This window comes from Zonotrichia albicollis, chromosome W (genome assembly GCF_047830755.1).
Source record: "Zonotrichia albicollis isolate bZonAlb1 chromosome W, bZonAlb1.hap1, whole genome shotgun sequence".
Classification (NCBI taxonomy): Eukaryota; Metazoa; Chordata; class Aves; order Passeriformes; family Passerellidae; genus Zonotrichia; species Zonotrichia albicollis.
In genome coordinates this window covers 13,466,751-13,482,136 of record NC_133859.1, presented here as the reverse complement: position 1 = coordinate 13,482,136, position 15,386 = coordinate 13,466,751, and the positions used below count along the sequence as shown (strand labels likewise).

The following is a 15,386-nucleotide window of genomic DNA, read 5'->3' as shown; positions in this document are numbered from 1 at the left end:
TGTGAAGGGATTCGTGCAACTGACGAGCTTCTTTCAGTGTCCATACACCCTTTGCAGCGGCGTCAGCCTTGTCATTGCTTATTTGGTAGAATCCTTTGATCGGGTCATTGCTGTTAACGTGGATGACTGATATGGTGCCTTTCCATGAATAGAGTGCTTCCTCCAGCATCGTTGCCACTGTGGACACTGACACACCTGGTCCGGACATGGCTAGGCAGAGCTTGGCCACAAATATGAAGTCAGTCACAATGTTAAGGTGTTCTTCTGGGAACAGTCCGCACGCTAGCACTACAGCTGCTGCTTCAAGCTGTTGGACTGAAAGCGTGGGGTCGGTTGCCTTGACACATTGCCACTGTTCTCCTGACTGCCATACTGCCGCTGTGGTGGAGGTCTGCGATGATGCGTCCATGAAGATGGTTGGTCCTGCCCGCGGTCGGTCGATTCCTTTTGGTGGGAGGTCGATATTGATGACCGTGAGCAGCCGAGTCCAAGGGGGTTTTTCTGTGTAGCGAATCTCTCCTCCAAAGCCTACAAGGGCCATGGCTAGATATTCAGATGTTGTTGTTGACTGCACAGAGAGCTGTTTGCGAAAAGGCAAGTATATCTTGGCAGGCTCGATGCCCAGATGTCTTAGGGCGAGTTTCCTGCCGTTCATAATGAGGCTGCTGAGGCACTCGACTCCCGGGGAAAAGGCACGCAACGGTTTCCCCAAGACCACCCATAGTATCGGTTGGGCTTTGTCGGGGGGTCCTTGGGCTAAGGCTCCCACTCCCCCTTTTTTTGTAAAGTGGACATACAGATCGACTGGGGCACTTGAATCCCATCTGGTGAGCACGCTCTCTGACATCTGACGTTCGATGAAGTTGAGCGAGCTTATCGCTCCTGGTGTCAGGGTTTTCTGCTCCCATGGGTTCTTCCCTTTCAAGAGGTCATTTAAAGGGTCCATGACCTCGGAAGGAATCAGGATGATGTTGCGGAGCCACTGTAAGGACCCTACCAGCTGTTGCACGTCTTGGAGCATCTTGATGTCCCGGTGGATTTTCATCTGGGGAGGACTTATGTAGGAGCTTGTGATTCCCACTCCTAGGAAGGTCACGCATGGTCCCTTTTTTATTTTCGCACTCGCTACCTCGAAGCCATTTGTCTTTAAGGTCTCGGAGATGGTTGATACCAGCTGGTCTACTTGTCTTGTTGATGGCATTGCAATCAGGATGTCGTCCATGTACTGCACAATGGTCACAGTCGGATTGCTCTGCCGGACTGGTGCTAGCGCTTGGTCCACTGTGATCTGGCAGATGGTAGGGGAGTCCACCATCCCTTGTGGAAGCATCCTCCATCGGAAATGTAGGTTGGGCCACTGGCTATTTGGGAAGATGATGGAGAAGGCGAAACGCTCTTTGTCGTCTTCGTGCAGGGGAATAGAAAAGAAGCAGTCTTTGATGTCGAGCGCTGCACAGGGTTGTCCTCTTGGTATCATCAAGTTCATGGGCAGCGAAGTTTACACAGGGCCCATAGGCTGGATTCTTTTGTTCACTTCCCGCAAGTCATGCAGGAGACGAAAGCCTTCACCATACCTTTTAGGTATTAGGAAGATCGGGGTATTCCATGGGCTGGTGGAGGGTTCTATATGATTCTTGTGTAATTCACGGCTAACTAACTCAAGGAGAGCAGTCATTCGAGGCGTTGACAAGGGCCACTGCTCGATCCACACTGGATCGACTCATTTCCAAGTCAGCTTGATGGGCAATGGCGGGTATGTGACAGTGGCCCTTAGAATAAATTTGTCACCCTAACGTCCAGCAGGGCTAGGACATCCCTCCCCAACAAGGGTGGGAAATCCGACATAACGTACGTAGTGAGGGTGATAGTTCTTCCTGGTCCTCTCTCAGTGCAGAGGGTTATTGCTACTGGTTGGGTGCTTTTGCGGGCTCGAGACAGCCCTCCGACTCCGCCCACCATGGGGGCTTCTTCTAGCTTCCATGGTCGAGGCCAATGTATGTCTGGGATGACCGTGACATCTGATCCTGTGTCCACTCAAAAGGGAAGGCAGATGGCCAAGTCGTCAGAGCTGTTGTGGAGACGACACACTTCCCACACGATCAGTGGGTGCTTGCCCACCTTCGGGGCGAAGGCCACCCATGGGTCTCGTTCCCATGCTTTCATGGCCAAAGCCACCCAGGGGCCTCGCCCCCAGGGGGCTGTTCTTGGTATTCCTGAGGTGCAGGTGGGTTTGATTGAGCCATTGGCTGGGCGACAAAGTTGGTCATTCCCTGAGAGGGTGGTGGTGGGCATGAGAGCCCTGTGCCCCATTGGGGGTTGCTGTAGCTGGGCCGCTGCATGTTCCAGGTGGGAGGAGGCTGGATACGGCCCGGCTGCCCCCTCCCTCTCCCGTTTCCCTGAGGCTTGGATCTGCATTCCTTAGATAAATGCCCCTTCCTTCCACATGCCCAGCATGGTCCCCTAAGTCTCCCCTCGCATGGTAGAGCAGCTGCTGGTAGGCGTCCTGGCTGGGGGCAGTTTACTGCCACGTGGCCTGCCTGGCCACACTTAAGGCATGCCATCACACTGGTTATTGCAGTGTGAACTGCTGCTTGGATGGGAGCTAGGTGTTCTTCCTTTGCAACATGTCTGATCATGGCAGCAACATTGGATCCAGGTGGCAGTTTTCTTAAGATGTCCTTGGTGGCTGAGTTGCATTGCTGGCGTAGGCACTCTGCCAGCACAGGACCCTTCGCCTCTGAGGGAAATGCAGAGGAATCTAATGCTGCCTGAAGACGGTCCACAAACTGAGTGAAGCTCTCACTCTCACTCTGTTTTATACTGGACCATGGGGAGCGTTTGGCTATTATTTTGGAAGCAACACGGATGGCTTCTCGGGCAGCACGGGTTGTTGTCATAACCTCATGGGCCCGCAGGCCCTCAGCCTGCGCCTGGGGGGTGATCATAGTGGGGTCTGTGCCCATTAGCCTCTGTATGCTGGAGCCGTGCAGTGGATGGTCAGCTTCGGCTACCAAAGCTAGCTGCTTTATACAGTTGTCCTCCCACTCCTGTTTAAAAACGATCATCCCTGCCCCATCAAAAATCATCCAGCAAGTCTACTTAATATCAAAAGGTAGCATGTCATCCCCTCCAAAAATGCTGTCAATGAGTGTGGAAACCATGGCAGAATTAATCCCCCTGTCTGCAATCGCTTTAATAATTGCCTGTACGTCTTTCGGATTTACAGGGGAGTAGGTCCTTTTGTTTCCGCCTGCCCCCCCCCACGGACTGGAAACACCAGAGTGGCAGACGGAGCCCACTCCGCGCACGCTATTTTTATTTTCCACCAGTCTGTAAGTGGGGTTCGATCTTTCTCTGATAACCCCTTCACCCATGCAGGAGCACTGTGCCTAGTGACCTTATATGCCACTGCTCTCTTTCTGTTAAAACTAGAATCCAAGTCGGAACCCCCCGATCCCCTCTCGAGCTCAGAGCTCGAGTCCAAGTCTGAGCCGGAAGTCGACTAGCCGGATGTTTCCGGGCTGCTCTGCCGTTTTCTCGGGCTCCGACCCCGCCCCTTCTTGCATGGGTCGGGCCATTTCCTCCCCCTGGGGTCCCCCCGCCTCCTGCTGGGGGAGGTCCTTGCCCTATAAGGACCTAATGTGAACTGAGCGCTCTGATTGGTCTTACGCTCCTCCGCGGGGGCCGCCCCTTCTCCCCGCTCACCCGCACATACATTGTTAAGCAAGCAGTCGGCATTTCTGCCCCCCGCCTCCTCCTTTCCGTCCTGCACCCTCGCGTCGGCGCCATTTTCAAACGCATAAGGTGGGGGGGCTTTTTTATCTATCCCTACGGGGTCCGACAATCCGGCCGCTTCTCTCGCCTCCTCTGCGAGCCCCTGCCAAAACGCCCGCGCGTGTTCCCCCCCCCTCTGATGCTAAGTCGGTCTGCTCGAGGGAATCCGGCTTTCGCGGTTCCGTGCAGCCGATCTGATCAAAGTCCTCCGTGGTCTGCGTTGCCGCGCCCACCCCCAACTGCGGCATGGCTAATAAACAAGTCCACGCGGCTTTCCAGGTTTCTTGCTCTTGCCGAGGTTTTTGCAGAGCCTGGATAACTCTGCCCCACGATTTTTGGGCTTTCCCTGAGCCTGAGGACATAGTTTCCTCGGCCAGAGCTTTTGTACAATTATCCCAAACCCCCGGATGGAGGATATCCACTGGGCTTTCTGTAGCCCCAAGATTAATCAGTCTCGGTAATGCAAGACATAGGTCTTTAAGCTTACACTCAATACCCCATTGCGCATGCATCTGACTTACGACCTTCGCTATTGGAATAAAAATCCCAATATAACCAGTTAGATTGTGCCTGGGTCAGTGTGACCCTCGCTGCTGAGCCAAAGGCGGCTTCTGTGGTGTTTTACCCCAGAGATACCTTGGCTGCTGGAGATTGCAGTGGGGCACTGGTGCAAGTCCAGGCTTGTCAGGAACTCCGTTTACCTGAGGAGAGAGAGCTTCTAGCTATGGTGAAGAGAAGAAAGGAGAGGATTCTGCTGGAGGGTTGCCAGATGTTTATTCCATGGTTACAGAGGTCTGAACCGGGGCAACTGCTGCTAACAGAATGCCGGCCACATGGTCTCATTAACCTTTTGAGCTCTGGGGGAGGGGAAGGGGAGGGGACAGGTGAGCTACCAACCAGGTGAAAGGGGCAGGGTCTCAAGGGACTAGGGACACCTATACGGGCCAATGTCCCCCAGCCGGAGGAGCATCCTTTGAAATTGACGAACCACACGACGCCTTGCTGGTATGTTAGCCTGATTGACAGGGCACACTCAGCAAGGGGCGAGGGGGAAGGGAGAAGGGATAGGCACACCTGGGAAGGGACCCGGAAGTTTAAAACAGGACATTGCAACACACTGCAACACTTCGCTATGGCTTCCATGGTCCACGCAGGTCCGGGGGCTGTGCAGCCGCCGGTCCCCTGTCCAGGCGAAATCCCTGAACCCCGGGCGCTGATCGTCTCCTGGGTTTTCGGCACCAGATGTTGCCTTCAAGACGTGGCGAACTGGTTCTAAGTCCGGCACAGTGGCCCAAAGCCCAGGGTCAGTCGGTCCATATGCTCCTGACACCAATGTGGTGGACAGCAAATGGCGTTTATTGAGGGGTCACAAGGGTTTTTATGGCTTGGGCAGTCAGTGTCATTTCCTTCTGCTCACGTCCACCTGGGTGAGGCCAGGCACGGAGCAACGGTCTGACTGCAGCGTGGGGGGTGTCCTATCTAACCATACAGACCGAGATTCTTCCGTATGCTTGCCCCTGACTCTCCACAAGAGGGATGTGCTGAGCTCTTCTCCTTGGAATCCACTCACAGGGTGTGTAGGAATGGTTCAAAGCTGCATCAGGGGAGGTCCAGATAAGGAAGCATTTATTTACTGAGAGGGTGATCAAACACTAGAAGAGGCTTCCTAGTGAGGTGGCTGATGCCCCAAGCCTGTCAGTGTTTAAGAGGCAATGCCCTTAATAATATGCTTTCAGTTTTGGCCAGCAGTGAAGAGGTCAGGCAGTTGGACTACATGATTGTTGTAGGTCTCTTCCAACTGGAACTATTCCATACTTTTCTAAAAAAATAAAAATCTAAATGTTCTGTATTATTGTAATAGCTATGATAATATTTGAAAATTGTGTGTGCTGGTAGTGTGCATTTAGGTCATAATAGTATTCCAGTAATCTTTTCCTTTCATGTAAATATCCACTTTTATTAATTTCTACTTTCCATATTCCTGCTCAGCATTTTGAAATGGTCTGTCAACCTAATAAGTTACTTTAAAAAAATTATGCCATTACCCCATTCCTTCTAATGGAAAATGTGTATGCAGTTCTAGAAAAATAAAAGTATACTCTTACATGGTTAATACAAAAGTCATTTTAATGGTATTGAGCATGTCTGATGATTTGTTCTACTGGCATTTTGGGAAGATTGTACATGAGTAAAGAGAAACAATTAATTGCTGCTATATTCTAAAATATTCAGATGTTGTACAAAGCAGTGGGTGCAGTAGAGCAGAAATACTCTGATGACAATCCCTATGATACACACGCTTACCCACTGATGATTTTTAAAAAAATTATTTATATTATTTTGAATCAGAGGGAACATGAGCTTTAAAGAGAAATATATGGAGATTTTATTGATTTTAGCGTTTTGAATGAAATTTTGTATTGCTGATGCAGACAAAGCTTTCAGACTGATTGTCAGAAACATGTTTAATTCCCTCTAAGTTGATAAAATAATCGAAAGTTATATCCACTGCGAGCAACTAAGTATGATGCAGCAGCTCGCTCCCCTGCTTTTCTCTTTCCCAGTGGGATAGGGAGGAGAATCGGGGGGAAAAAAAGTAAAACTCATGTGTTCAGATAAGACCAGTTTAATGAAACAAAGTAACATATAATAACAATAATAATGATAATAGCAATAATTATAATAAAAATGAGAGAGAGACTGGAGCACTCCTTTTAATTTGCTTTCCTCTTTTATGTCATTATTGCTTTTTTTTCCTGTTGTACTTCTTCCTATCCCACACCTCATTTCTTTTCCTAAGACTACCTTTCTCTTTTCCTCAGTGACATTATGGTCTCACTGTCTTACATTCCTGTTGTTTCTTCCCATCTATAGTTACCTTAACGACTTGGACCGCATAGCAGATTCAGCCTACCTGCCAACTCAGCAAGATGTGCTTAGAGTTCGAGTCCCAACAACAGGGATCATTGAATACCCATTTGACTTACAAAGCGTCATTTTCAGGTAGAAAAAAGTTTAACACCCGTTTGTTTTGTTTATTTTGTTTCCTTTTACATTAGTAATACCATGTATAAGATATTGGTCAAATATACAAATGAGTCAATGTTTTTTTAAATTTGAGCTTGCTGTTAATTTTATTTTCATGTTTTTGTCCATATATGATTAGCAGCTGTTGTTAAAGGTGTAAAGAGAATGAGAGACAGATTTGTCTTTTTCTGAAGGTAGTTATTATTGATAGAAAATATGGAAGTAATTTTTCAATAAAATTAGTACAAATGTACTATTATTAATAATTATGAAATGGAAAGGTACCACTTTTGTACTTGATTTTTATAGAGAAGTGATATTTTGCAAATGTAATGCCATTCTTACAATTTTCCCCACAGCTCATTTTGAGGGCAAATACAATTGCTAAAGAATAACTATGCAGTTACAAGTACAAGTTAGACACCTGAGTGTCTAGTTACATTGAGATCCATAATAAATTTGGAGTACACTCTGCCAGCAAATTTGAGTTTCTATTTTGGCTAGTAACAACTTCAGTAAAACAGATTATATACTATTTATACTCTTAAAATTGGGCAGCCTTGACAAGTTTGGAATTTTGACTGGCAATTTCTTGGGAGAATGGCAGGCCACCAACTTAATTCCGTGGATGCATTTCTGCTGAATATGCAGAGCATACATTCTAGAATTGTGACTCAAAATCATAAGTGTTTAGAATAACAGAAATTTGAGGGCTTTGAGACACATAATAATTTAAATTCAGAAAGCAGATCAAACTAAAAAGCAAATAGGATAACTTATTTACAACACATTCCATTAGTCTTTAATATGAATGATAACAGTTTTAAGAAGAAGAAAATTGTTTTCAATTAAATTCTTGAATTCAGTGTTTCATGTGTTTGCATTTTTATCTGCAAAGGTATTTGTGGAGTTGATGCGATCATTGTTAATTTTGCAGAATGGTGGATGTAGGAGGCCAACGATCGGAAAGAAGAAAATGGATACATTGCTTTGAAAATGTCACATCTATCATGTTTCTAGTAGCTCTTAGTGAATATGATCAAGTGCTTGTGGAGTCTGACAATGAGGTAAGCAAGCATTAGCATAAATCACCAGTTTTAAAGGAAAAAAACCCCAAAATTAATTTTAAATTTTATGTGAAAATTGATTAAAACACAAATTTGTAGAGAGTTTTGGTATGTGTGTTTTTACATGTATATTTGGATATTAATTTTTTTTGACCAGTAAAGTTTAATGATAGATTGAATACTTCATACTAAGCAGCAAAACAAAAGGTTGCTAGTCCTTTTAAGACGCTTTCAAAGCAGGCTGGCTTGTTTTCCAAATATCTACCAGCAGTTGTATGCAACTGCATGGAATGAAATGAGAAGTTCTTCATGGATTAAGATGCTAATCTTTAAATAATATGACACAAACTAATCTCTTCCATGGAAGGTCAGTGGAACCCATCTATTTTGTGTTAAAGGTGGAATAGCTGACGGTAATGTTCTTATTGTAGCTATTTGCATGGTTAATGTTGTGTAGCAAAGCCATAAAAATACAATGGGAATGAAAACAAAATTCATATATTCTTTGCTCGAACAGACCCTATAGTAGTAAACTTCATTCCATTGACTTAAAGTATAGGATTTATATTGGCTTATATATCCTACTTCTGTTTCTATTTCAAAAGATAACAGAAGTAAAAAACTCATGGGTGGTGATACATGAACTAGGTAGGAAAAGTGCAGGAGTACCCAGTGTTATGTACACAATTTTAAAAAGTAGGGGGGAAATTTAATGTTTGGACTTTTTCTTTCATAAAGACTATTCCCATTATTCATCAAACTTACATGAGTTACTCACCAACACTGTTCTATGCAAGTTTTTAGCAATCATTTACAAAATTTAGGTGAAAAAAAGAAAACATTTTGTTGTTCTTCATGACTGTATATATATGTTGATTTCATTATTTAAGAGAAGGGTTGATATTCCAAGGTAAAACATGTCCTGGGGCAGTCATGATTGTATTCTCAACTTTTTCGATATTAATTTTTTTCAAGAAAGACTAGGAGTTCTGAGAGCTTTTAAATTTATACTTTTCCCATGAAAGAAAGAAATCTCATTACAGTCTTTATATCATCAGACATCTCCTTAAAAAGTACAGATGTTACAAAGAAAAAAAATCAGTTGCTTATACAGTGAATATATCTTCTCATTAATTTTTTGTATTTTTTTTTAACTTGGAAGGTATCAGAATGCTTTTATTTTGTTTTGTAAGGCATATATTTGATGTTGTGGTCCAAACAGTAATGGAGTCTGGTAATACATCATAAAACAAAGCTTTATTGAGAAAGAAAGATGAACAAAAATTCCCCCATATAGCAACTCACCCAATCACCAATAGTGAGTACAGGATCATAAGCAATGCCATGGCTCTGGTGGACTGCCAGGGACATTTGATGTCAGGGTCATCTGGCAGAAACAGCCAATCATGCAAATGCATTTTAAATGTGGAAAAGAGTTTTGACAATGTAGGTCGGGGGCAGAGTGTTGGCAGACTTTCTAAGATAACAGTATTGGTAAAGGGACAGGGTGTCAGAAGGCAAGATGTCACTTCCACCCTGTGATTCTCTCAAATCATCATTTGACATGGAGTTATAGGCAAGGGTTTTTTTGATGGGTTGTTAGTTATATAATAATCTAGGTGAGGTTGGTGTTCCAACACCTACAGGGTATGTTATACAGTCAGAGGTTGAAAGGTGGTGTATCACAAGACAGGTACTGTAGAATCACCTCTATCAAGTATCAGTTGTGCAGGCATCTGGAGGTGATTACTGTTATGAATGGAGAGGAGAGCTTAAAAAAGTCCTGCCTTTGACTCAGATTTCTGGCAGTAGCTCTGTTGGGGGGAGGCCCGCACCCCAGATCCCTCTTGCTCGTGTGTTCTTAATCATAGCTGAGTCAGTATATTACAAAATGAATAATTTATTTACTAGACACAAATTTAACAGATATATGACTTTTACAGATTACTTCCTACACAGGATAAACAAAAGAAACACTACTAGTAGATAAACAATAGAGTGCACAAGTGAGTTACCTATTATTACAGCTAGCGAAGAAATAGTATAGATTAGGATTCAATGTATTTTACCATCCAATTTCTGATGGGGCACACATATGATCCTTTCCTCTGTTTCCAGAAAAGTAACCACAAAGATGTGTCCAAGTTTTGAGAAGTCCTACGCATTTCCAGGGAGTGTGTAGGAGACTTCTACCTCCGTGAAAATTTGTGTAGCTTTTATAGTTGTTAAAGTAGTGCCTTTCAGTGCAGGATTCCTGGCTTATCTCTCTACATCTTGCTCTCAAGGCAAGGGATGTTTATTATCAGCTGGGGATCTCACCTCCCTCAGTAATTCATGTGAAGGGAGAGAATGTCCGGAGCTATGCACCAGCTGATGGATAGAGAAGATAAGCAGATAAGTTTTTTTGTGGTAGAGAGGGGATGTCCTGCCACAATTGCTACTGCATTTTCCCAGTTGCTGTGAGAGGCTGTGAAAAAGATTACAACCAGCTTTTGTTTATATCTAGTGGCCCCAACCCCAGTCAGGGAGTGGCTTGACATGATTGGAAAATGTTTTATAACACAGTCCACAACCCCATACACTGATATGAAACAAAACATAAATAATGACAAATTAGATAATTTCAAAAAGCACAGCCAAAATATTTTGACAGATGCCCTGAGATATGGGAACTAAGAGGTAAGCCATGACCACAATTTGCCAATTTCCCAATGAATATCTTCAGTTGCTAGCATAGATTTTGGCTGACACAGACACAGCAAGTAGTATTTACTAATGTGCAAATCCCACTTTGTCAAGTACTCTGAAGCTAGTGGTTTTGAACAGTAGTCTGTGGTACTTGAGCAACTTCTTGCTGCAGTGCTTGGATGGCATAAATTGGTACATTTTCTATATTTTCCAGAGTAGCAGAGAACTTAATGATTGCTTTCTCCAGCTCAGAGACCCCTAGACAAGGAAGTTCAGGGAAGCTGGTGAAATATCCATGCTCATTCTACTAAAGGGTTAAAACCACACCAGTGTCACAGGGCATCAGGATATTTATGGACATGGGTCCTGAAGAGGTTTACTTCAACATGCATTGCAGGCATGATTAGTCTGGGTGCGTAGACCTCCTCTCTCTCCATGGGAGCATTGTCATGGCACAGCTGCTGCACAGCCAGTATAGGCCAGGGGCACCTATTTTGATAAGGTCACAGCAGCAAGTGGTGTCTTTCAGGCAATTGTCAATATTGGCATTGTAGGTTTGCATGGTGTAAGATGAATCCTGTTGCATAGTTTGTTATTGTTCATGGGACAGATGATATCCCTTAAAGTTTTGGAGGGCATAGAATTCTGATCCATGATTTACCAAAGTGGCAGTCAGTAGTCAGTTTTTGAGAGACTAGCCTAAATAGAGTAATATCTAACAAAGATTTTTCATGCACAGCCCCACAATTCCACCAATACCAGCATTCCTACCGCAGGAAAACCTTGATTCACAGATGCAGTATGCTATGTACAAATCCAAGAATCAGTTCCCTTCCTGACATTCACCGTCAGCTGAGAGAATTAGCAAGTTAGGATACCAACCGGCAAGGTTCTGGTGTACCTCTTGGGGAAGAGTAGCTTGAAAGATGCTCTGCAAAAAAGGACCTGGGGGTGTTGGTCAACAGTTGGCTGAATATGGGCCAGAAGTGTACCCAGGTGGCCAAGAAGGCCGATGTCATCCTGGCTTGTGTCAGTGTCATGGTTTAAATCCAGCCAGCAACCAAGCCCCATGCAGCCACTCTCTCACTCCCCCACCAGTGGCATCTGGGAGAGAATCAGAAGGGTAAAAGCCAGAAAACTCATGGGTTGAGATAAAGACAGTTTAATAGAGAAAGCAAAAGCCATGCACACAAGTAAAGCAAAACAAGGAATTAACTGCTTCCCGTGGGCTGGCAGATGTTCAGCCATCTCCAGGAGAGCAGGGCCCCATCACACATAATGGTTACTTGGGAAGACAAATGCCATCACTCCAAATATCCCCCCCTTTCTCCTTCTTCCTCCCACTTTATATACTGAGAATGATGTCATATGGTCTGGAATATCCATTTAGTCAATTTGGGCCACCTGTCCTGGCTGTGTCTCCTCCCAACCTACCATGCACCCCCAACTTCCTTGCCAGCATGGCAATACAAAAGCAGAAAAGGCCTTGGCTCTGTGTGTGCCCTGCTCAGCAACAGCAAAAACATCTCTATATTATCAACCCTGTGTTCAGCACAAATCCAAAACACAGCCCCATACCAGCCACTGGGAAGAAAATTACCTCTAGTCCAGCCAAAACCGTCACAATCAGAAATAGCGGGGCCAGCAGGACTAGGGCAGTGATCATTCTCCTGTACTTGGCACTGGTGAGGCTGCACCTTGAGTACTGCATGCAGTTTTGAGCCCCTCACAACAAGAAAGACACCGAGGTGCTGGAGCGTGTCCAAAAAAGGGCAATGAAGCTAGTGAAGGGTCTGGAACCAAAGTCTTATGAGGAGCTGCTGAGGGAGCTGGGGATGTTTAGTTTGGACAAAAGGAGGCTCAGATGAGAACATATTGCTCTCTACAGCTACCTGGAATGAGGTCGTAGGGAGGTGGATATCAGTCTGTTGTCCCATGTAAAAAGCAATAGAACAAGAGGAAATGGCCTGAAGTTGCACCAGGGGAGGTTTAGATTTGACATTAGGGAAAAAATTATACATCAAAGGGGTTGTCAAGCATTGGAACATCGTACCAAGAAAAGTGGTTGAGTCAGCATCTCTGGCAGTATTTAAAAGATGTATAGGCATGGTGCTTAAGGACATGGTTTAGTGGTGGACTTGACAGTGCTGGGTTACTGGTTGGACTTGATGATCTTTGAGGTCTTTTCCAATCTAAATGATTCTATGATTCTATGACCGTCCTTAAGAACAGTATCTACAGCATATTCAAAAGAGGGGCATGCTAGGAATAACCAACAAGAGTACAAGTAAAACAACTACAGTAAACAGCAATATAGCAGGAGGATTTTTCCAGATTGTTGTGGTTGAGATGAAGACAGTTTAATAGGTAAAGCAAAAGCTGTGCACACCAGCAAAGCAAAATAAGAAATTCATTCACTACTTCCCATTGATGGGCATATGTTTAGCCATTTCCAGAAAAGCAGGGTTCCATCATGTGTTAACAGTTACTTGGGAAGACAAATGTCATAACACTGAATGTTCCCCATCCCTCTCCCCTCATCCTTCCCACATATTCTGTCCACCTCAGCCTACTTACTGGCAGGGCAGTGTGAGAAGCAGAATAGGCCATGATGCTGAAAAAGCACTGTTCAGAAATAACTGTTGTCAGCACTGTTTTGGTCACAAATCCAAAACAGCACCATATGAGCTGCTATGAAGAAAATTAACTCTATCCCAGCCAGAACCAGTACACATATCAGTCTGTACATCCAGGATGGTCCAGTAATTGGGCTGAGTGAATGGCTCCTTATTGGAATATGAATCCAAATATTACCAGTTAGATTGTGCCTGGGCCAGTCTGACCCTTGCTGCTAGGCCAAAGGCGGCAACTGTGGTGTATCACCCCAGAGACACCTTTAGCTTGGTGGAGGTTGCAGCTGGGCAGCTGAACAAGTCCAGGCTTGTTAGGAACTCCGTTTATCTCAGGAGGGAAGGCTTCAGGCGAATGGTGAGGAAGAAGGAGACGGATTCTGCCGGAGAGTTATATCCAGAGCTTTATTCCATGGTCACAGAGGTCTGAATCTTGGCAACAGCTCCAACAGAATACTGACCGCATGGCTTGATTCGGCTTTTAAGCTCAGGGACAGGGGAAGGGGAGGGACAGGTGAGCTACCAACTAGGTGGGAGGGGCAGGGTCTCAGGGTAGGCCAATGACCTCTGGGTATAGGGGCATCTTTTGAACTTGACCAACCACACGACGGCCTTCCTGGAATGTTAAGCCTGATTGACAGGACTCACTCAGCAAGGGGGCGAGGGGGAAGGGAGAGAGGTATAGACACACCTGGGGAAGGGGCCCGGAAGTTTAAAAGAGGATATTACAACACACGGCAGCATCTCCCCCTAGTTTTGTTTAAAAAGAAGAGGACTGTGTTTATGGTGCAGAATGATTGCCAAACCATGGTTGGTAAATCAGTTCTTCCTCTACAGGAGGGTCAGTGTTTTCCACTGAGGCTTCCAGGTCATACATTGGAGCACTAAGGGCTTCCAAATGGTAGACTTCAGGAGGGGGAGATGAGCTTGAAATTAACTTGAGAACTATGCATTTGATTAGTCCAAAAAATAATGCTAACAACTACAATAACTATAACTAAAATAAACAGTACTAAAACCACAGTTTTCAAAATAGATCCCAACCAGCCCGAGAGTCCCCAGCCTTTGAACAGTCCATTCAGCCCGTTGTCAGTTTCTCTGTTGATGTCCGAGAGCTTTTGCCAGGGTAGTCCATACGTGGTTTGGACTGAGGGACTATGCAGGAGATTGCAGGTGGGATGATCACGAGTAGGACGAGAAGCAGGCTCGGTCTCATGGCATCTCGAGGCTACACACGAACAGTGGGATCTAAACTGGTACAAGAACTTGAAACAAACATATATTACAAACTATTCCAGATAGGAGGCTTAAATGGAATTTCCTCCAGAGAACGCGTGCGGCGTTTTCTTCTCCAGGCAGCATAGCAACCTGGAGCGCTTCTGTAGATTTCTCTGAGACTTTGGGAACATAGGGCTTTACCCATTTGGAAGGAACTCACCTTAAACCAGAGGGGGTGGACACACAGGCGTATCCACTTCCCCAAGTAACCAATTTGTAAGGTCCCACCATTTCCCAAGTCTCAGGGTCCTTTACTAAAACAGGAGGTTTTTCTTTCATCAACTTGTGACTGCTCCCCCCAAAGTGGCGTAGGATGGGTGGGTTCAGGCTGTCAAAAGAACAATTCAGAAAACTGATTGTGAATAGCGCCCTGAATAACCGGATGTGGGGAGGTTCTACATTCAGAACCTGTTGTTGCTGGTCCAGGACTCTTTTAATATCACAGCGAGTTCTTTCTACAATGGCTTGACCTGTAGGGGAGTAGGGGATGCCAGTTTTGTGCTCTACTCCCCATAGCTGCAGGAAGCTCCCGAATTCCTTGGATTTATAAGCAGGCCCATTATCAGTTTTCAGCTCCTTGGGGATGCCCATGAAAGAAAAAGCCTGTAAGAGGTGCTTAATAGCATCGATAGATGATTCTCCTGTGTGGGCAGAAGCATAGACCGCTCCAGAAAAGGTATCTACACTAACATGAACGTATTTCTGCCGTCCAAAAGACTGTATGTGTGTTACATCCGTTTGCCACAGTTCACAACTGTTCAGTCCCCTTGGGTTTGCTCCCGTACTCACTGTAGGGAGTGCATGTTGTTGGCAATTTGGGCATGTGGCCACAACCGCTTTGGCCTGTTCTCGAGTGATGTTAAACTGACGAACCAGGCCAGGTGCATTTTGGTGTAAAAGCTGGTGGCTGATTTTTGCCTGT

At 45.2% G+C, this 15,386-nt stretch overlaps 1 protein-coding gene across 5 annotated transcripts in view; it reads left to right on the top strand.

Moving 5' to 3' along the window:
• LOC141726965 (guanine nucleotide-binding protein G(q) subunit alpha) overlaps positions 1–15,386 on the top strand; it is a 274,925-nt gene that overhangs the window by 219,938 nt on the left and 39,601 nt on the right. For all 5 annotated transcript variants that reach the window (XM_074532113.1, XM_074532108.1, XM_074532109.1 and 2 more), the window contains exons 4-5: positions 6,649–6,777; positions 7,739–7,868. In XM_074532113.1, the coding sequence (XP_074388214.1) occupies positions 6,649–6,777; positions 7,739–7,868 (259 nt within the window). The remainder of the gene's footprint in view (positions 1–6,648; positions 6,778–7,738; positions 7,869–15,386) is intronic.